General features: G+C 46.7%; 1 protein-coding gene across 2 annotated transcripts in view; it reads right to left on the bottom strand.

Moving 5' to 3' along the window:
* The window catches only part of LTBP1 (latent transforming growth factor beta binding protein 1), a 445,454-nt gene that overhangs the window by 363,198 nt on the left and 59,027 nt on the right, over positions 1–23,229 (bottom strand). For both annotated transcript variants that reach the window (XM_062209234.1, XM_062209235.1), the window contains exon 3: positions 16,679–16,976. In XM_062209234.1, the coding sequence (XP_062065218.1) occupies positions 16,679–16,976 (298 nt within the window). The remainder of the gene's footprint in view (positions 1–16,678; positions 16,977–23,229) is intronic.

Genomic DNA, 23,229 nt, shown 5'->3' with positions numbered 1-23,229 from the left:
AAAGCAAACTCACATGATTAAAAGTATTAATCTTGTTTTAAGAGATATTCCTAGCAACCACAGACCTTGACAGTAAACCTAAAGTTCAAACATAAGCCCAAAACAGAAATTATAGTATTTATTAATACTTAATATCACATGATAAATATACAAGTTTTGTTTCATACTTCAGCATTACTTACTTTACATTAATTTTTAAAATTATTTTTTATTTATTTGACAATAGGAGAGCTCCCCTCTGCTGTTCCTTCCTCAATGGCTGGCCAAGGACAGGGCTGGGAACTCAATCCAGATCTCCCATGTGAGTGGCAGGAACCCATCACTGCCACCTCCCAGGGTCTACATCAGCAGGACACTGGAGTCAGGAGCCAGGGCTGGGTGTCAGCCACCCTGCTGTGGGAAGTGTGCATCCTAACACTAGACTAAACATCCATTCCTCTATATTGAATGATTTTAAATAATTTTAAAAAACTAGACATTTAGAACTTGGAAGCACATGATTATACACGTTTGAGAATGTGTGTGTGTGTGTGTGTGTATACGATCACTGACACCTCACTCCAGGGCACCTGTACAGACCAGATGAAGGATACAGGACTTCTGTCACCTAAAGGAGGAAGAACACAGAGGAGCAGAGCACCCCCAGCATAGCATGGACACAGAGAGGGACTCGGAGCTTATGTTGGAAGAGACAATGATAACTTGAAGCAGTTGTGAAAAAAGTTGTAAAGTCAACAAAAATACAGGAACAGAAAATCTGAGGCCAAATAACACTGAAAAAGAGGACCTTGATTTTCCTACAGAGAACCATGAATTTTTTTTAAAGATTTATTATTTATTTGAAAGGCAGAGACAGAGAGAGTGAGAAGTCTTCTATCGGCTGGTTCACTCCCCAGATGGCCCTAAAGGCCAGAGCTGCGCCAATCTGAAGCCAGGAACGAGGAGCTTCTTCCAGGTCTCCTACATGGGTGCAGGGGCCCAAGGACTTGGGCCATCTTCTACTGCTTTCCCAGGCCACAGCAGAGAGCTGGATCAGAAGAGGAGCAGCCAGGACTCGAACTGGTGCCCATATGGGATGCCGGCACTGCAGATGGTGGCTTTACCCGCTATGCCACAGCGCTGGCCTCAAGAGTATAATGAATTATAACCAAATACATTTTGAAGACTGTTAATTTGATCAACACAGAAGGAACCCGAATCTGGTTTTGATTATGGGTCGGTGAATCTGAATGCAGAGGTACAGTGGGATAAGGAAGAGGAAGCGTTCAGAGACAGCCCCTGCTTCCCACTCCTACTCAGATACACATCACTCCATGGAGCACATCCAGAGAGACCGATGCACACTGGACCACACAGCAGCCACAGGAACCGTCCCCTTGACTGGCAGTCTCAAGTCTGTTTCAAAGAAACATCAGATATTCTTTCCTTTCCAGAAGTTACTGTGAGGGCCATGCAGCCTGCAAGGCCAGCTGCTTTAGGCTTCCCTCTCTCCAACCTGCCCAGCATCCTGCCAGACGTGGCTTCCCACAGGTTACGTCCTGCCCTTCTCTAGTGGCCAATGGAGACAGCTTTCTACTTCTCCCGATCCCACTCCAAGACCCCTGGCCTGTCAGTCAAGGCCTGCCACGATCTGGACCTACCCAGCCAATCTCATTTTCTCCCAATCTTCACTCCCTCTAAACAGATCAGCCCCCCCCCCCCGCCCCCCGCCGTGGTCGAATGGAAACAGAAGACTCATTAACCCAGCACATTCGCCAGCGGGCACGTGCTTCAAGGCAGCCACCTCCCCTACACCTTCCCAAGGCGGGGGACTCCTCTAAGTCCTGCTCTGCTCCGTCCTCACTGATGTCCCCTCCCCCATTCTCCACCAGAACCTGTAAGAGGTGTGCTGTGTTTGTATTAGCCCCTCCGAAACTCACATTGTGATGGCCATCCTGACAATATTTAAGAGGTGAAATTTGAAGAGGCGATTAGGTCACAAGGCACTGCCAGGAATGGATTAAGGCCACTGTTGCAGAAGCTCCTTAGTTAAAAGGAGATCCTTAGCCCCCTGTTCTTCTCTCTCCCTTTTTTTTTTTTCAGCTTTATTTTTTAATTATTTGAAAGGTAGAGTTACAGAGAGAGAGGGAAGAGATGGAGATCTTCCATCCACTGTTTCACTCTCCAGGTGGCTGCAGCAGCCAGGACTGTGTCAGACCAAAGCCAGCAGTCTGGAGCTTCATTCAGGTCTCTTGTGTGGATGCAGAGGCCCAAGAACTTGGTCCATCTTCTGCTGCTTTCCCAGGCCATAAGCAGGGAGTTGGATCAGAAGTGGAACAACCAGGACGCGAACCAGTGCCCATACGGGATGCCAAGGAGGCAGGTAGTCACTTAACCCTCTATGCCACAACACCAGCCCCTTCTCTCTCCCTTCTACACACTCTGTTGCCCCACTGTGCCCTTCTGGCTTCCACCATGGGATGACACAGCATAAAGGCCCTTGCCAGATGCTGGTACCCTGCTCTTAGGCTTCCCAGCCAACAAAACCACAAGCCAGATAAATCTGTTATCAATCTCCATTTGTCAATTACCCAGTCTCAAGTATGCTAAAGCAGAAAATGGATTAAGACAAGATACCACATAATTTAGCAGTATATTAGGTATAATCCTATGTTGTTACTAGTTTTTCAGGCAAGTTAGCCCAGTCACTCCACCAGGAGTGCCAGGACCATACCTGGAATGTGGTTGGCACTCACCAAAAATCTGCAAATAAGACAAATGAATACACTACTATCAACAGGAAATCTGTGTTGTGGAAGTGAGCAGGACTGATACTCAGGAACCATAAATCAAAGACAGGGCAACCAATTAGAAATTTACCCACAGCTATTTAGACATGGAAAGGTATAGATGTTCAGTAGTACATAAAAATCTACATCTGTGTAAGTTGGTAAGCCATTCATAAAAAGGAAGAATAAATCGCCCAATGAGTAAGAGATTACATTCTTGTCCTCATGGTAAGCGGGGATTTTCAAAAGTCTAATTTAAGAATCTTCCTCCAAATAAGGGGTTAACACATATAAATATCAATAATTTTCCTTGTATATAACTTCCTCCTTGCAGAATTCTTGAAATGTTTGACAAAGAGGATCTTTCATGTAAAAGAACTCTTACCAAAAAACAATGACCTTATAACCAAAAATGGTGTGAAAACGATTAGGTCATTTACACAAAAATACTAAGAGCTTATAAAAATAAGAAAAAATGTTCTACCTCACTAAAAGAATCACAAATTAAAATTATCCTGTGAGGGGCCGGCACTGTGGTGTCGTAGGTTAAGTATCCACCTGTGGTACTGTTACTCCATATGGGTGCCGATTCAAGTCCCAGCTGCTCCACTTCCAATCTTGCTCCCTGCTAATGGTCTGGGAAAGCAGTGGAAGATGGCCCAAGTGCTTGGGCCCCTGTACCCACATGGGAGACCCAGAAGAAGTTCCTGGCTCCTGGCTTCAGATTGGCTCAGCTCCAGCCATTGTGGCCATTTGGGGAGTGAACCAGAAGATGCAAAACCTCTCTCTCTCTCTCTCTCTCTCTCTCTCTCTCTCTCTCTCTCTGTGTGTGTGTGTGTGTAACTCTTTCAAATTAAATCTTTTTAAAAAAATTATCCTGTGAATAAGGTGATAACGCCATAATTCATAATATTCAAAACCACTAAAGCTTCACGGATTGTGGTTTGATTTATAACAATCTTATTTGATAGTAACAACATTTTTTTCTGCTTAAAATATCAAAGACCTAGGGGCTGGTGTCCTGGCACACATATGGCATCCCATATGAGTGCAGGTTCAAATCCCCACAGCTCTACTTCTGATCCAGCTCCCTGCTAATGCACCTGGGAAGAGAGCAGAAGATGGTACCTGATACTCATGTGAGAAACCTGGATGGAGCTCCAGGCCTCTGGTTTTGGCCTGGCCTGACCCAGCCCCAGCCACTGAGACCATTTCAGGAGTGAACCAGCAGAAGAAAGATCTCTATCTCCATCTCTCTCTGTCTCTGTAACTGCCTTCCAAATAAATAAGATAAATCTTTAAATAAAATAAAATATTAAGGATCTAAAATGATCTAATATCCTTTGTCACTGACTACCATATTTACTTTCACATGAAAGTCACTACATTAAATTCATACAAAGCAACATAGCAACAATGAAATGAATCAAGGAGTCTTACAAAGTGTTTCAACATTATGCAAAGTATGTGCACACTAACCTTCTCAACTATTTAGACACACAGGTCAATCTTTCAAGATATTAAGGGAATTAAGTTGTGAACTTCCTGCCTCATTACATGAAAATAAATTTGTTGCTTTGTGCGTGTGTGTGTGTGTGTGTGTGTGTGTTTTAAACTCTTTCCAAAGAGCTTAGTGAAGCTAGGAGATAAATAGAAGCCACAGGGGGGAAAAAAAAAAAAAAGAATAGAAAGAAAGAGAAAGAAGCTGGGGGAAGGGTGGTGACTGGCGTGTGCACCCAGGGAGGGAGAGCAGAACAGGAATTAGTGAGCTTTTCCTTTCCATTTTTTCCTTTCTCGGAGTTAAATGCATCCTAATCTTCTCAAAATGTCTATGTCATCTTCCTGTTTGAGTTAAAAACATCCTTCCTAGAAATATAATTAGGAAGGATTAGCTGCTGCATAAAGAGGCTTTGAGCAAATTAAGGAAGAATGATGTCTCACTTTAGATTCTGTCCATCAAATCTCCAAATACCAGCACTTGGCAAAACACCAACATTGGGCAAAGAAGTAAAAGGCAGAGCTCCGAAAGCAATAAAAAGGGATGCTCATGTCAAGAAAGCTGTAAAGGGAGAATTTTTGAAGACAGAAAATTCTGCATCTGTGGCAGTCTGTAGGTAATTTTAAAGATTTGGGGGCAATTTTCTACACTGGTAGTGCACTATAATGCACTTTACATATATATATATATATATATATATATATATATACACACACACACATATATGTGTGTGTGTGTATAAAGGCTGCCACTTTTTTTTAGAAAACAAACATTTTAAGTGAATCTTGATTGTTTTGAAAATAAACAACTTTCTGTCAAGCAACAATGGATTACTTAAGAATTCATGGACCACCTAAGACTTTTCACTCCTCTACATCTTTTATTTGCATGTGTTTGGGGCTTCAAAGATATTGTGCAAAAACTTTTACCAATGTTTTGGTAGAAGGAGTCGATTGATGGCACCCACAAGACAGCAGGAGAGCCCGGGGCAGAGGTCAGGAAGCCTGGTAAAGTCACTCTGCTGCCGCCCTCCTGCTAGACTGAGTGAGAGCACGGCAGTCAGCCAGCCTCAAAGTTCTAACTTCCCGGCTGGCTTGGGATGGAAATTCTGGAAGATGGAAGAAAAGACCTATCTAATTCTTGCTCTATTTTTCATTAGCCTACATAGTACATTTCAAAGGGACAAGTGCCAGTTAATTCTGTTCAAGGATATGAATATTGACAAAATACTTCTGTGATTTGGTGAGAACTAATTCCATTAAATCACATGACCCTGGAATTGTATAAACTCTAAATGAAACATAAAAGTTGCCTGAATGTTCTATTTGCTTTCCACAAGCACTTGGGCCAAACTTGTGTCAAGGTCCAAATCAATATTTAATTTAATACTCAAGAGTACTAGGAAGTCTCAGGTTCATAAACTGGATTTATAGTGTCAGTGTGAGTAATTTTCCCAAGGGACTCGCTGCTTGGACTTTGCTGTCACCTTTCTGTTTGTGAATATGCCTTATGTCTACCAGAGGCATTCTAGAAGTGCAAGAGCAGGAAGACTCAGCGTTGCAAGATGGAGAATACATGAGGGGCCCCCAAGAAGTTCACAAAAATGCACCTTACGGAAAAACGATGCGTGGATTTCACAATTTTTGGCACTAAAATAAACTTACCTTTTCATTACATTTTTCCATGAGCTTTCTGAAGTGCTGCCCATATGACCCATAGAGTTACAAGGTGTGATCACTAAAACCATCACAACATCTAGAGATACACAAGTAGATCCCATCATGACCTCCCTAGGAGAGTCACTGAAGAAAATGCCGTGGCTGAATTACCTACTGACCTGGGATGGTGCGTGGGACGGCTGAGTTAACCTTTGCTTACTCCAACCACTGACTCCTTGGACTGGACTCTTCTCATCACTTTGGGGAAACCGAGGCAACCCATGGGTTCATCCCTGCATTCCTGCTTGGATAGGCTTTGGAGTCAGAGCAGTCTTGTAGGCAGTCACCAGGTAAGTGAGCATTGTGCCAGGCAGGGTAAATCCTAAACACCCACAAATTGACATGAACCTATCCAGGAGAGCAGAGCATCTTTCAGGGAGTAACGGGTATCAGGGAATACTTCCCTCAAGGAGCTGACAGCAGCAGAATGAGCAGGTGTTACACAGGGACGGGGAGGGCAGCGCATCACAGAGACAATGCACAGGCCAAGGCCTATATCAGGAAGAAACTGCACAGGTCAAGAAGCTGCCTGTTCCCAGACGGTGACCAGGGAAAGGAATACAGGCAGGGCAGGAGGTCAGCTCTCACAGGCGTGGAGGGCGTCCACCTTTACCCGCTGAGCACGGAGAAGGGAGTGAAGGCTCCTGGTCCAGGGCAGGACAAGATGAGACTTACCATTTGCAAAGATGTCTCCAGCTATGAACACAGGATTGGATTTAATCTTCTCCTGCTTCATAAAGTCCCAAACCCTTGGGACAGGGAGGACAGTCAGGGCCTCCCCCACCTACTCATAGGAAAGTCTGCCAAACTCCACCAGGTATCGGAACATTCTCCAACCCACGATTTAATCTCATCTGGTCTTGCTGGTCTCTCTTGCTACTGCATATTACACACATAAACATCTCGTCCAAAAACAGCAGTCCTGAATACTGACAGGCATTTTTTCCTGGATCAGCAAACCTAGGGCCTCCCTTCTCATAATGCTTAAGTAGACATTCTTTCCACTTAGAAGTTCTTGCCTCTGGGACCACACGATCAGCTTTTCCTGCTGGATCGTCTCTCACAACTTTCAGGCACAAACAGGCAAAACATACATTCGACCTTGAGACTATCAGTGAGTTCAACCTTCGAAGTGCTGAACTCTGCCTTTTATCTCCCACCTACTGCATATTTTGTATAATTTGAGGTGTGCCACTCACCTCTCTCGCACAACACTCACACCATTTAGGTTCTCTATCCTGATCCTAGACAGCTTTGAGGCAGAGAACTGCTGTGAAAATTCAGCTTTAAATGCAGTCTACACTTTGCTCAAATATAAACACGCTTGTACGCCAAAGGAAATAGGAGAGAGGATTTAGTGCAACCTCAGCGGCACGTCCGAGGGATCCGTGGGCAGTACCTATGGAATGCAAAGCGTATCCAAGTGTGAAGAGAAACCTCGCCCTCAATCTGCACAACACCCAGAGCCAGACTCTGAAAATCATCCTCGTGTTTGGCCCCAATCCCCTCCCCTCATCAAGGCCTAACGCACCTCAGCCTCTGGGGTTGGCCAAATTCTATTGTGCTACAACTGCTTCTTGGAACATTCACGTGAGTTTCAATCCCAGTTCTACTGTCGGTCTGCAGCAAGTCCTCTGGCAATTAGTTCATTTTCAGCACACGAAGTATTTAAACTACAGGACAAGAAGAGCCGAGCAGACTAGAAATATTCTAGCAGGTTCAAGGGCCACTGTGTATTTGTTGCAGGGAGGGACAATGTGGGGGCCTCTCCCCACCCCTGCTCACTTCTTCCTAATGCCCCCACCTGCAAGAAAGTTGCAATCAGAGTTCAGGGGCCACACTGTCTACAGTGGAGGAAGGCACTATGTCCGAGGTACCGACTGGTAAGGCTAAGAGGAAATCAGGGCCCCTCCTGGTGCCTGACCATCTTTAGTCTTTCTCTCTTGTTTTAAAGATGTGCTTATTTATTGGAAAGGCAGAGTTACAGAGAGGCAGAGTCAGAGAGAGAGAGGTCTTCCAGCTGCTGGTTCACTCCTCAAATGGCTGCAATAGCCAGAGCTAAGCCAATCCGAAGCCAGGAGCCAAGAGCTTCTTCCAAGTCTCCCATGCAGGTGCAAGGGCCCCAAGCACTTGGGCCATCCTCCACTGCTTTCCCAGGCCAGCAGCAGGGAGCTGGATCAGAAGTGGAATAGCCAGGACTTGAACTGGCTTCACAGGCAGATGCTTATTCTACTACAACACAGTGCCACCCACTCCCATCTCTAGTCTCTTGATCTCTTGGTTTCCCCTTCTTCTACCCAAGACTTGTGCCTAAGTGTATGCGCCCTCAGATTTCAGAGGACAATGTGGGAGACCACATGCAAGCCTTAAATGTGAAGTGTTTAACTTTTATAAGAACCATGGGCCAGCGCCGTGGCTCAACAGGCTAATCCTCCGCCCAGCGGCTCCAGCACACCAGGTTCTAGTCCCAGTTGGAACACCGGATTCTGTCCTGGTTGTCCCCCTTCCAGGCCAGCTCTCTGCTGTGGCCCGGGAATGCAGTGGAGGATGGCCCAAGTGCTTGGGCCCTGCACCTGCATGGGAGACCAGGAGAAGCACCTGGCTCCTGGCTTCGGATCAGCGAGATGCGCAGGCCGCAGCGGCCATTGGAGGGTGAACCAATGGCAAAGGAAGACCTTTCTCTCTGTCTCTCTCTCTCTCTCACTGTCCACTCTGCCTGTCAAAAAAAAAAAAAAAAAAAAAAAACCATGAGGGCTGGCTCAGCTAGTAGTTGAATGCTATTTTTTTAGAGATTTATTTATTTTATTTGAAAGTCAGAGTTACACAGAGAGAGAAGGAGAGGCAGAGATAGAGAGAGGTCTTCCATCCGCTGGGTCACTCCCCAGATGGCCGCAACGGCCAGAGCTGTGCCGATCCGAAGCCAGGAGCCAGGAGCTTATTCCAGGTCTCCCACACAGATGCAGGGGCCCAAGGACTTGGGCCATCTTCTACTGCTTTCTCAGGCCACAGCAGAGAGCCAGATTGCAAGTGGAGCAGCCGGGTCTCAAACCGGCACCCATATAGGATGCCAGCACTGCAGGCGGTGGCTTAACCCACTACGCCACAGCGTAGTTGAATGGTATTTTGATGATCATTTTTTCTGCCCTTTGATTGTAACTTACTCATGAACAGAAAGGAAGAGTGCCAGGACAGGACAAGATCTCCAGTAAAACACTGAGTTAGGTAGAACAACAGCTTCCCAACGATGTCCACACCCTGCTCCCCAGAACCTGTGCATGTGTTAGCTATACAACAAAGAGCTGCTCTTGAGATGGGGCAATTACTCAGGATTATCCGAGTGGGCCCGATTTGCTCCCAAGACTCCTTAAAAGCCAAAAAAAAAAAGCAGGCAAAAGAAAGCGAAAGAGAGGGATGGAGAAGACAGGAGGCTCTCAGTCTGACACTGCTGACTTCCAGGACGGAGGAAGGGGCCACAGGACAAGGAGTGCAGAAGGCGCTCCCAAGAGCTAGGAAAACAAGGACACAGAATCTGCCTTAGCTCCCCAGGGAGTGCAGCCCAGCTGATGTCTTGATTGTAGCCCACAGAGACCTGTTTCAGACTCCTAATCTCAGAATTGTGAGAATATGTTTATGGTATTCTAAGTCATTAACTCTGGTAATTTGTTGGGGCACTGATGGAAAATGAATACAAATGCAGAGTAAGTTAGAGGTTAACTTTACAGTGATCTAAATTTGAATCCCAACACTTGACAGCTAAGTGAATTCAGGCAAATTACTCAGTACCTTACACCCAGGTAGCCTCCTCATGCAAAATGGGGATAAGAACTGTCTCTTTCTCACCTTGTTCTGAGAGCATTAAATAAATGAGAGACTATTCAAAAGGTACTGAGCATCGTGCCAGGCACAGGATAAACACACAGGAAGTATTAGCAATTTTGAATACACAGCCCCAGAATACTACCCTGATTCCCAGCACTTAAACCGAGGGAGAAAGTCTATGCCAGCACTTGTCCTTTTGCAGTTGCAAACTTTGAGCTTCCACCCAATTCCTCACACACCTTGGCCAACACATAGCCCAGGCTGTTGCGATTCCAGCCCCAGTGACCCTCAGCCAAGCCTCCCTCCTGGGCCCTGGCAGTCTGCAGACAGCACACGGCACCAGGGACTGGCCCTGCTCTATCCCTGCCTCTCCCACTCCCACCCCACCGCGTACTCTTCCTTCAAGCTCTGTCTCAGGAAGGAAAAACTTCAGAGTCCCCTGCTTCCAGGTACTCAAAATACTGTCATCTCACTATTTCCTCCATCTGCCTATTTCTCTCAAACAATAAAACAGCACTGACCAACAGCTAGAAATACAATCAAACTTTGATGGTTTTTGAAATTCTTCTTAAACCCCGACATTGTTTGATATCCAGTTGATGACTTTTTTTTTTTTTTTTTTTTTTGACAGGCAGAGTTAGACAGTGAGAGAGAGACAGAGAGAAAGGTCTTCCTTCCATTGCTTCACCCCCCCCAAATGGCCGCTACGGCCGGCACTGCATAGATCCGAAGCCAGGAGCCAGGTGCTTGCTCCTGGTCTCCCATGCAGGTGCAGGGCACAAGGACCTGGGCCATCCTCCACTGCACTCCCGGACCACAGCAGAGAGCTGGACTGGAAGAGGAGCAACCCGGACAGAACCGGTCCCCCAACTGGGACTAGAACCCGGTGTGCCGGCGCCACAGGCGGAGGATTAGCCTAGTGAGCCGTGGCGCTGGCCCAGTTGATGACTTTGATACCCAGTTGGAGTTGATTTTCTGATGAGTCCGGTTTATAGAATTTCCCCTGGAATTCCTGCATACACATATTCATAAGACACAAAAATTGGTCAATGGGTATAAAATGTCAGTTATGCAAGAGACATAAGGTACAGAGATCTAATGGACAACACCATGACTATAGCTTATGATACTATATTGTATACTTAGAATGGTAAGTCTTAAATGTTCTCATCACAACAAAAAAATATGGCAACTGTGTGAAGCAATGGGGATATTTATCAGCTTAGCTATGGTAATCATTTTACTATATATATACATAGCAAACCACCACATTGTACTACACTGTAAACACATACAATTCTTCCTTGTCAGTTATAGCTCAATAAAGTTAAGGATAAAAGCCAAAAGTTGAAAAAGATGCAATGTACTTCAGGAGCAGAATAAGTAACAAATGGTGGTCTATTCACACGCTAAACTAAGCTTTGGCAATGTGAATGAACGAACTACAGCCATTCAACAGCATAGATGAATCTCAGACACAATACTGGGGGCAGGGGAGTGTGGAAGACACACTGTACAGTTCAAACACAGGCCCAACTGATCTCCAGAGTTAGAAGGCAAGATGGCAGCTCCCCACGGAGGGAGGCAGTGAAGGTGGGGGCTGCAGGGATGTCGAGGAACCAGGGGGCCTTAGGTGCTGCCCACCTGCCTTGCTTTAACGTGGATGGTGCTGACAGGAATACAATGTCAGCATGGGTAAGTACGAGGCTCTGCGCACGTTCGATTTTGGGGCACTTTTCTGGGTATAATTTTGATTTAACTTCAAGTTTTTAAAAGTTTAGAATACATATGTATAAAAAATAAAAATAAGTCATTGGTTCAAATTTTTAGTTCTCATCCCATCCCTAATGTGTCATGAAACAGACCCTGAAATCCTTGATTTGAGCTCCTTTCTTTGTCTTTCTGACACTCTGTCTTCTTTTCCCAAGCCACCAAGCCAGAACCAAAACCTTCTTCTAACTCAGACTTGTGAGTAGATCAACTACCATAAGAATGCAAAGTACTCTGCAAAATGTTCAAGGCTTTACAAAAGCTAACAGTGTGATTCCAAGAGAAAAGGGATTCGGGGAACAATTTGTAGACCGGAGTTTAGACATTAATATCATTTTTCTCCAGGCAAAACTCATAAAACACTATGTTAAGCAAACAGTTACTGAATCCCTTCTGTGTACTCTGTGGACAAGGAGGCACAGACTGTGCAGTCAGCATTCGGGCAACAATGAAATAGGGAAGCACGGGAACCTGGGGGAGGGCAGGCGGGGCCGAGGCAGGGCTGGACACCGTCCTGCCTAAACTCTGAGAGGTCATTGTCTAGTCAAGTCCTGGCCAATTGCTTGGCGGCTTTGGAAAGTTCAGCCAGGCCCTGGGATCAACGCTGCAAGAAGTTACTGGGAAACCTATCCTGAAGTTTTCACTGTTGCTGTAGCTTTACAATGGATTTTGTTTTGGTTTTGGTTTTTTCCTTTTAGGAAAAAAGGTAAGTGAGTTTACATCTTGTTGTTGATCAGGAGGGCTGAACACTTCAAGGGGCAATCCACAAGGTCGTCCTTGTGATCCCACAGCGCCTGGCGTTTGGGATCCACAGTGACAGGAAGTAAGTGGGCAGAGACGGGCACACGGAGAACTCCCCTCTCCTGCGTGGGACCACCTTCACTTAATGCTGCTTCCTATCAGCGGACCCACGATAACTGTGAAGTGTTCATTTTCTAAGAACTCTGGAAGCAGCATCCACGGTCTCAGTGTCGATTTTAAAGGGCCTTCCCTCTATTTGGAAAACATCCAGCACACTACCAACTCACTTGATAAAGGGGAGAACACATGTGAATTATTCCTGTCTTTGGAAAGAACTTTTGTCTTCCTCATATCCTGGGAAGATGTGAAAGAGGAACAATGGATGCCATCAGGTGCACTCTGTCCCATCATATGGTTTTAGAAAGGACAAAACTAAGCACCTCCTTTGTAACATCAGGGCACCATAAGATGATGAAAATGGCCATTACTGAACAAGACAAAAAGGCTGGACACATGTGAGCTCTCCAGATAGATTTGACATCTACATCCTGAGTAAAAGCAGACTTCCTTCTCAGGCTCAAAGAGAGGGGACGGGGTGCACCGTCTCCTGAGAAAGTGCTTCCTCCTTGTTTGAGTACAGTACAGATAACAGCTCCCCATTTGGCAAATAGTGGCCATCATACCAACGTTCCCGAAACAACAACAGACACTGGCAGCTAAGGGATGTTCCTTACGACCTCTGCCCTGTGGGCCCATGGTCAGTTCCTACAACATCCATCACGATTAAGAGGATAAAAATGGACATTTTGCACAAGTCTAAACAGCCCCATTTGGCAGCACTGACAGCTGAAAACAAACTTTCATGGAGAACTTCAATGCAGAAGTGAATAATGACACTGACAGGTGACCAAGCTCTGGAAAGCTGAGAGTTTCGGATATGCTCCTTTGTGGAGTCTTCTGGCCACACTGAGTAAGTATTCACACCTTTTCACACACAGAACCACACAGAGGCCCTGGGATACACCAGCAATCTCATAGAGGCAATTCCTGGCTGAACACACTGATGGCTACCTTTGAATAGCATCCAAGTGATGCAATTATGGGAACAAGTCAAAGTGTTAAGACGGGTTTTCTAAGGAATCCATTATTACAAAGTGGAATTAATGTTCGAGGAATCACAAAACTTGACAGTGAAAAAATATGAAGAAAAGAACCATTAAGTATCATTTGGTCCTTTACGTTTACGGAGTACCTATGACATGGTCCATGAAATTGGAAAAAGTAATACCATAATAATAAATTTCAATGAAAAGGATGGATGAAGTCACCAACAATGTCAACAACTATTAACAGAATGTAATGCTTTCCAAACCAAATCTGACCCACCGGCCAGCCAGGAACTATTGATAATGCATTTGTTTTTAGCTCCTAGTGAGATGTGAATGATGATCTTGGGGATTCAACCACAAAGCTCTGTCAGAAACCATCCCATTCACCACATATCAGACACCCTCACACACCTCAGATATCTATGATATTATTAAAGCAATTTCCAGGGGCCAGCACTGGGATGTGGCAGGTAAAGCCACCACCTGCAGTGCTCGCATCCCATATGGGTGCTGGTTCCAGATCCGGATGCTCCACTTCCCATCCAGCTCTCTGCTATGACCTGGGAAAGCAGTAGAAGATGGTCCAAGTGCTTGGGCCCCTGCACCCACATGGGAGACCTGGAAGAAGCTCCTGGCTCCTGGCTTCGGACTGGCATAGCTCTGGCCATTGAGGCCAATTGGGGAGTGAACCAGCAGATGGAAGACACCTCTCTTTCTCTCCTCTCTCTCTCTCTGCCTCTCCTCTCTCTGTGCAACTCTTTCAAATAAATATTAAATCTTTAAAAAAAAAAAAAAGAGCTGGATTGGATTTTGTACCTGTTATTTCTCCCTGCATTGACCAGACACTGACCTGTAATCTATAAAAGTATACTACGTAAATACCAGAATTATAGCATCCCCTCTCCCTATCCAAAAACATACAATAGGCTCACCCATACACACTTGCCTACAGTGCTACCAGGAAAAGTATCTTCATCCAGCATATTGAAGCCTCTCAAGCAAATCAACAACTTTCCTTTTCCCAAAGCCCAGCAGAGTTGTAACCTTAGCCTCCTCCCTGGCTCACAACATTCCCGTCTAAATTACAACACTGCTACCCACAGAAGAAGAAGAAAAGAGATTGCTCCTTTATCTGACATCCAACATATGGTTCTTACTAACAATCCATACGCACACACCACAGGGGGTCAAACTCTAACAGCGGATGGTGATATTCAAGACCAACAGTGTTGCTTGTAAATTACTTCACAGTTTATGTAAGCTATAATGCCAGGAAAAAATGAGGGCCACGCATAGTAATCTGACCCCTGATCACCAAAGCACCGTCCAACACAGACTTGTTCTTTGTTGTTAAGATCCAGAACAATGCTGCTGGGGAGACGCTTAGCTGTGACAGGGTCAAGGCGCTCCGTCATTCCAAGGATACACGCTTGCATTTGTATCCTGGCACAATAAATAAATAAATAACACTGACTTCCTTCAGAGGGGAAAATAAGGGCCCAGCAAACTACAGCTCCTGAGCCAAATCCAGCCCACAGGCTGTGTCTTATGTGGTCCGCTAGAGAAGGAGGATCTTCACATGTTTAAATGGTTGAAGAAAAAAAAAAAATCAAAGGAAGGATCATTGTCATGACACGTGAAATTTCAATGTCAGCATCCGTGCGTGCTTTTTCTGGAACGCACTCCTGCACGTTCACTGATGCACGATGCGCGGCTGCCGCTGTGCTAAGACGCGGAGAAGAGCAGTTGCAACAGACGCCGTTCTGTCCCACCAAGCTGAGAATACCCATGCTCTGCCCTTCAGAGGGGCGCCTGCCGAGCCTCTCCTCCAGGCATGAAGGCTGGAAGCGACTTCCTCTGTTTAAATTCTTAACACTGCACTTAGTAACTGTGTGACCCTGAACGGACAACCACTCTGCACCTGGCCTTTCTCATCTGTGAACTGGGACTTTAATAGTACCTACCTCCCAGGGTCATTATGAGTTGGACATTAACACATGAAGCATCATAATACCTCGAAGACAGTACTTGGCATACGGTAAGCGCTTACTGAGTATTGTCATACCTATCGTTGTCTCTTGTTGAGAGCTGCATGATGTGTTTTCCAAGAAAAACACCAGCAAAGAGGTTAGACTTTCAAATGAGGCCCTAAATCTAATCACCAAGGTAGAACTTTAAAAGCAGAAGGTCAGAAAAAAAATGAAAGAAAAATGAAGCAAACCAGGGGAACAAAAGAGGTTCCAGGAGGGAACAAGAAGAGAAAAAGTACAAAGGCCGCCACTCAGGCAGCAGGAACAGTAGGTGGTCCCTTCCAAGGGGAAGTATAAGTTAGGATAATGCCATCTCTGCTAAGAGATTAAATAACTGCTGTGGGCTGATTGGAGACTAATCACCATGTGGAAGCTGTCTCCATGCGGGAAAAGCATTCTAAATTCCAAGTCAGTGACTTACAAATGAACTGCGGGGTCAAGTCTGTTTTCAAGTTGAGAACTTCCTGTATTTTACATTCCTAGACCAATGACAAGTGATAGTTGTAGTAAATTCTGCATCTTATCCACACCGAGTGGCTAATTAAGAGGAGACAGTTTGTGTGAGGACCCCATGCATCTGAACACTGCTTGCCACGCAACTCAGAGCAGGACACGGATTAGCTTTCTTATCCGTGATCTCTGGTACGGCATGGCCCTCACTTCCTCACACTGAGAAAAGCCAGGTACCCATAAATAGAAAACAAGCTCATTCACCAAAAATGGGCCCACATGGCAACTGGGAGGTAAACAGGGTAGAAAAAGAAGACACTTTGAAGCTGCTACTGAGGATGAGAAAGTATCGGTCCCTTTCCCATGAAAGCCTTCTCTGTGCAAAGCGGACTTCCTAACTTCTCTGAGTAGCTTCAAAAGGATCACTCGGTTTCTCTTTCTAAATGACTATTCAAAAATCCTAAAGCACCCCCCCAAAAAGAATTTTTAAACGCCCACCTTCACCACGATCCAATAATTATCTCTATTGTCCCCTCCTACCCATGATCCCGATAATCCTCACAAATTTTCCCTGCAAAGGCAAAACGCACACACTAAATATTTTTAAGAGATTTGATATATAAACCTAACCTGTGAAAGCTTAAGGAAAGGAAATAAAGACGTGATTTTCCAACTGATTCCCGCATGCTGTGCTGGAAGAGGAGAATGATTGAAGTGATGCATCCATGAGAGCAATTAAGATGCTCCTTGGCTAGAAGGAAGCTCAAACACTCACTGAGAATGGATCTGCTGGGAGAGTCCTACTGAAGGCTTCGGCTTCAGGGTCAAGGTCATCTGGGCCACAGGACTGATACGTGGTAGAGCGTCTGCCTTCTTGGCTGAAGTGCGCTTGGCCGCTTGCTCAGGAGGGACCCAGGAGGAGGCGGCGCCAGGGTTCTGCCCTCCAAAGACTGGTGCCGAGGTGTCCTGGGCCATGGTTATCTCGCAGGCTTTGCCCTTGGTCCCTGGTTTGCACACACAGAGCTGAGGCCGGAGACACATCCCTCCATTCTGGCACGGCGGGACACAGCTTGCTGCAGAGAGACAAGGAGAGATGCAGGTGTGAAGAACAGCATCACCGTTCACCCACCCTCCGAAGGCTTGACAGCCTCAACGCTGCTCTCCCTCAAAATAAACCCACACTTAAACACGCATGATGGTAACGTGGATGACAATGCCAAGTGGTGATTCCAGGCGAGAACTTGACTGTATTAAGGACTACTAGAAACCTGGATAAGTTATCATCTTGGGTGCATTTGTGAGGGTGTCTTCTTATGAGATCAGCATGTGGACTAGGTGGGCAGACCCAGCCTCTGTGCGAGTGGGAGCACTGATTGGTGGAGGGTCTGAAGAGAACAAACATAGAAGGTGAAAAGAGGTGGGGCGGGGGGGAAGCTGGGACAACAGTGGACTCCTGCCTTGGACTTCGGACTCCAGAATCTCCCCAGCAGTCCCCCTGGTGCCACTCGGGCTTTTGGCTAGGACTGAGAACTGCACCCATGGCTGCCCTGGTTATGATGCCCTCAGACTTGGACCAAGCCATGCAACTGGTATCTCTCTCTCTCTCTCTTTCTCTCTCTCTCTCTCTAATTCTGCCTTTCAAATAAATCAAAAGGTCTTTAAGAACAAAAAGAAGTAAATAAAAGAAGTAGGTCTTGAGTGTCTGAATAACAAGCTGGTAAGTTTTCAAAAAGCTGAGAATACCTCTTAAAAAATGCGGCCAGCTCCCTAGGTGACCCTGGGGGAGGTAAGTCACTCACCTTGGCCTCTGCACCTGTGTGTGTATGACGGTCTGAAGCAGGCAGAAGCAGCTTGTTCTAAATCATCCCATCTTGGGCTTCCTTGAACATTTAGATTCAAAAGCAATGTACAACTAGAATTCAGGATGTTCACACATCAGAGTTCTCCTGATCACCCGAGCAAACTTGGTTGCTGGATGCGAGATGCCCTGCTCCGGTCCCTGCTTAGCCACGGTTATTTACAGAATGTCACAGGACCGGAAATGGGCTCCACCCAGGAGAGCAGAAGCAGCTCTGGGGAAGGACCCGGCTTTGCGAGCTGTGCCTCAGCCAGCGATGGCCCCCCAGGCACTTCCATGTGTACATTCCCGTCATGCTTTCAATTAGAAACATGTTTCAGTGCAACATCTGAGAATGATTTCCGCTTTCCTCCCTCCCAAGGTGTACGGCAAATGCCTACATCCACCAGGAAGACTGCCTGGAGCAGCCTGCACAACAAGCAGCCAGACGGAGGCCACAGCTGGACTCACCCACAGAGCCCTCAGAAGATGCCACAGAGCAGAACCTGTCTTTAGTGGGAGATCGGGGAGTGGGTGGGTCAGCCACGTTTCTAACTCTTCCAAGTTTGCATGTGATAGGGTAGAGGAGCAGGGAACAAGTAACAAGAGAAGATAACAGACTTTAAACTTGCTAGTACTTTCCACTGGAAGGAAAAGAATGCTAAATAATAATATGACTATGCATAATACACGCTAAGTAGCCCTTATTCAAAATGCTTGGGACCAGAGGAAGCTTTGGGCTGAGTGGTTAAGATACCGCTTATGATGCCTCCATGTCACGTCAGAGGGCCTGGGTTCGAGTACTGGGTCTGCTCCCAAGTCCAGCTTCCTGCTACGTTAGTACATGCTGGAAGCAGCAGCAAGGGATGGCTAAAGCAGTTGGATCCCTGCCACTCATGTGGGAGAGCCAGATTGAGTTTCTGGATCCCGTCTTCATCCTGGGCCAGTCCTGGCCATGCAAGCGTTTGAGATGGGAGTCTCTCTCTCTCTCTCCCCCTCTCTCTCTCGTGTGTGCATGTATGTACTGCATATCTGTGCCTCTGCCTCCTAAACAAATTTAATTAATTAAATAACTTTAAATGTCTGCGATCAGAAGTGTTTCAGACTTCAGATTTTCTCCCATACTGGAATATTTGCATACACATAATGAAATATCTTGAGCATAGGGCCCAAGTCAAAACAGAAAATGCATGTGTTTCATATAGACCTTACATGCCTGGCCTGAAGGTGATGTTAGACAATATTTACAACAACTCTGCACGACACGAAGCTTTCATGGTATGGGATTTCCCACCTGTGCCATCCTATCAGCACCCAAAATCCTTCAGACCGTGGGGTACGCCGCATGTCCGATTCTTTCATTAGCGATGCTCAGACAATAACCAACCTTCAGTAGAAAATCTCAAAAGGACAGTAAGAAGACAGTTTTCTCTGCTACCTGTCCCACCTTTAGGCTTAGGCAGGCGCTCCCTCGGAGCACATGGACAAGGAAGTTTTGGCTTCAACTGTGATGAACAGAGGCCTGATTGCCCAGACAAGCCACTCACGTGATATGAAAGAGCAGCACTTGTGCCACTTTTTGAAAAAATATTTATTTACTTATTTTAAAGGCAGAGTGAGAAAGAGAAAGATAGGGGGAGAGAGAGGGAGCAGGGAGGGGAGAGGGGAAGAGAGACAGACAGACAGACAGAGATCTTCCATCAATGGTTCACTCCGCAAATGGCCACAACAGCCTGGGCTGAGCCAGCCCGAAACTCCACCTGGGACTCAAACACTTGAACCATCATCCACGGCCTTCCCAGCCCCATTAGCAGGGAGCAAAGCAGCCAGGGGTCCAACCAGCACCCGGATATGGGATGCTGCTGTCCCAAGCAGAGGCCTGACCCACTGCACCAGAACACCAATCCCATGCACGCCGCTTTTCCTCCAATAAATGCAGCCGTGGTGGTCCACGTGTGGTCCCCAGCCCACAGCAGCAGCAGCAGCAGCCTCTGAGTACACTTTAGAAATACACATTCCTGAGCTGCCCCAGGCCTGCTAAATCTCAAACTGGAGCCCGGCAGCCTGCAGCCGCACTCCCTGGAATCCTGACCCACGCTTGTGGTTGAGAAACTGACACACGGCGTTTGTAAATTAACACACTTCAAATCATTCTACCTTGCCCTATTATTATTATTTTTTGTTTAGACTTTTATTTATTTATTTGAAAGGTAGTTACAGACAGTGAGGAGGAGAGAGAGAGAGAAAGGTCTTCTGTCTGCTAGTTCACTCTCCAAATGGCCGGAACTGGGCTGATCCAAAGCCAGGAGCCAGGCGCTTCTTCTGGGTTCCCCACATGGGTGCAGGGGCTCAAATACTTAGGCCACCTTCTACTGCTTTTCCAGGCTACAGCAGAGAGCTGGATTGGAAGAGGAGCAGCCAGGGCTCGATCCAGCGCCCATATGGGACACCGGTGCTGCAGACAGAAGTTTTAGCCCACCATGCCACAGCGCCATCCCAGTCCTATTATTTTTAATACAAAAGAAAACATGTTTTCCACACGACCAAATTCTCAGGGAGACTATAGGGCCCTTCCAAAAGTCTATGCATTTGTCACCCAGTGCTTCATGGCTAGTACAAAAATGAGTAGATATCCCTGAGAAAACCTGTTACTACAGCTGAGGTGCTGAGCCATACAGGATCCAACAAATTACGTTACAGAACTTTTGAACTGGGTTTTCCCCCACCAGTTGATTCCGTGTTTGCTTGGCCAGCTGTGGGTCAGCACAATGGGTAGAGACTACATCAAGATTTTTATCAGCAGCTTGGCAGTGGTTCCCAGGCCCGAGCTGCACATTAGCATCACCTGGGGAGCTTTTAAAACTCCCCAAATCCAGGCCTCACTCCAGACTGATTAAATCAGAGCCTCTGGGGAAGTCCCCAAGCGTTAGGCCTTTTTTTTAACTCCCCAGTGACCACAGTATGCAGCCACAGCAGCGAAGCTAGGGTAGGGAACAAAATCTTAATCCAGACTTGCTGACAGCCCAGGCTTCCTAAATGCTGCTCTCTGAATCATTTTTTCTCCCTCATTCACAAACTTTCAACACATTTTAGCTGCCCATGCAATAAGTTCAAGACCCTCGACATCTGGCCACCAACCTTCCTTCCTCGCTCCCTGCCCACTGGTCCGTCCCTGCAGAAAGTGCTCAGTGGTCCAGGCCAGCCACCTCCCGGTGTCTGCACACGGGGTGTCCTGTTCCATCAGCACCAGACCCCAGGAGTGCACTGGACACCTACAGTCCTTCTAGTTCCTCCTCCTCTAGGAAGCTTTCCCTGATGTCCACTCACTCCACCATGGTCTTCCGAGCTCCAGAGCCCCTGTCCCACCTTCATCGTTCACTGTCCTGAAAGCTGTCATATATTATTAGCCATCTTTTTACCAAGTTAGCTCTTACTTCCCAACTAGATTATCAACAGTGAGGTCAGTTTAGTGGCTTATGATGAACTTTCTGGGCCGCCAGTCAGGAGCTTGAACTGCACCCTGGCTGACTGATGTCAATGCAGATTCACCAGTTTCCAAATCACACTGGGATTTAAGGACACCTGTAAATGACAGACAGTCCACGGGCTCTTAGTTCATTTCATAAGAACACCTGCACCTTCAGACTGGGTTTGCATGTGATTCAGTCTACCTCCAACCGGCTCTGGCAGATGGTCTTCTATCAAAGCTGATATTAAATATGCTCTGCGAATAAATGAAGCCCATAGTGACATTGTGTAGTACATGACACCAACGAATAATTGACGCAGTTTTGGAAAACCAGGACCAAAATGTTCTGGATGAACCCTAAAGGGTGGTGACTGTAAAACAAACTAGTCAAGGACAAAGCCAAGGATATCTTGATAGCTGGGAGGATCTGTGACAAATCGGTGACAAATTCCTAAGCTTCTACTAGGAAAGTGTGTCAAGAGGCTTAGCCGAAGGAGCTTGGGTGTGACAGAAAGAGACTCTGGCAGCCAGCGCCGTGGCTCAATAGGCTAATCCTCCGCCTAGCGGCGCTGGCACACCAGGTTCTAGTCCCAGTCGGGGCACCAGATTCTGTCCCGGCTGCCCCTCTTCCAGGCCAGCTCTCTGCTGTGGCCTGGGAAGGCAGTGGAGGATGGCCCAAGTGCTTGGGCCCTGCACCCCATGGGAGACCAGGAGAAACACCTGGCTCCTGGCTTCGGATCAGCGCAGCACACCGGCCACGGCGGCCATTGGAGGGTGAACCAATGGCAAAGGAAGACCTTTCTCTCTGTCTCTCTCTCTCTCACTGTCCACTCTGCCTGTCAAAAAAAAATTTTTTTTAAATTAAAAATTTAAAAAAAAAAAAAAGAGAGAGACTCTGGGACTGGCACTGTGGCCTCCCTGCCTGCAGCACCTGCATCCCAAATGGGTGCCAGTTCTGATCCAGCTCCTTGCTGATGGCCTGGAAAAGCAGTGGAGGATAGCCCAAGTGCTTGGGTCCCTGTACCCACATGGGAGAACTGGAAGAAGCTCCTGGTTTCTGGCTTCAGATCAGCCCAGCTTTGCAATTATAGCCATTTGGGGAGTGAACCAGAGGATGGAAGACCCCTCTCTAAGTCTGTAATTCTGCTTCTCAAGTAAATAAATCTTAAAATTAAAAAGAAAGAAAGAGATTCTGATACTCATTTTGTAGAAATGAACTAGAAAGGGAGAAGAAAGCAAATCCTAACAATGAGTAAAACAGATATTCCTATCAAATGAGTTCTGCTCAGAAAAGCACAGGGAATTAACTCTCTCACCACCTTCCTCCAGTGCAACACAAAGATTTAAAAATGTTTAAGCCGGACAGGATGGGATAACTATTACAAATGGAGCCTTCTCGCCATAAACATCTCGAAGACTGGGTGGGATACATAAAACAACTGTTTTCCAGCAGTGGACAACTGGCAGCAAAACACTGTGATCCTGAGAGAAGGAAATCCAGCAAGCCGGACCCCACAGTCTCCCGGCTCCTGCAGAAGGCTCTCTGGACCATAGCACAGGGAGGGGAACCAAGCAGAGCACAATGGTTTCACTGGGCTGAGGCTGCCCAGCTGAAATCTGCAGCCGAGCACTGGAGAGAAGAGAGCCGCACACAGAGACACTCCACAGATCCGCACGGGGCACCCATGAGTCTGCCAGGTAGTAGGCTGCACAGGCTCAGGGTAAGATCAAACACGCCCCAGGATCTCGGAGCTGCAGGGTCCCAGAGCTCCCCCAGGGCACGGCTCCAGGTCTGAGCTGCTTCAATCCGGGCATTCAGGGAAGAGCCCAGAATGAAGCCATAACCTCAATATCCAAATCAGACAGGAAGAGTACCCTAAAGAATGAAAACACACAAACTGCTAGTAAGAACCCAAAGGCAGGGGCCAGTGCCCTGGTGCAGTGGATTAACTCCCTGGCCTGAAGCGCCAGTTAGAGACCTGGCTGCCCCACTTCCGATCCAGCTCTCTGCTGTGCCTAA

This window comes from Lepus europaeus, chromosome 13 (genome assembly GCF_033115175.1).
Source record: "Lepus europaeus isolate LE1 chromosome 13, mLepTim1.pri, whole genome shotgun sequence".
In the NCBI taxonomy this organism is placed as follows: domain Eukaryota; kingdom Metazoa; phylum Chordata; class Mammalia; order Lagomorpha; family Leporidae; genus Lepus; species Lepus europaeus.
This window is presented reverse-complemented; position numbering and strand designations above follow the sequence as displayed.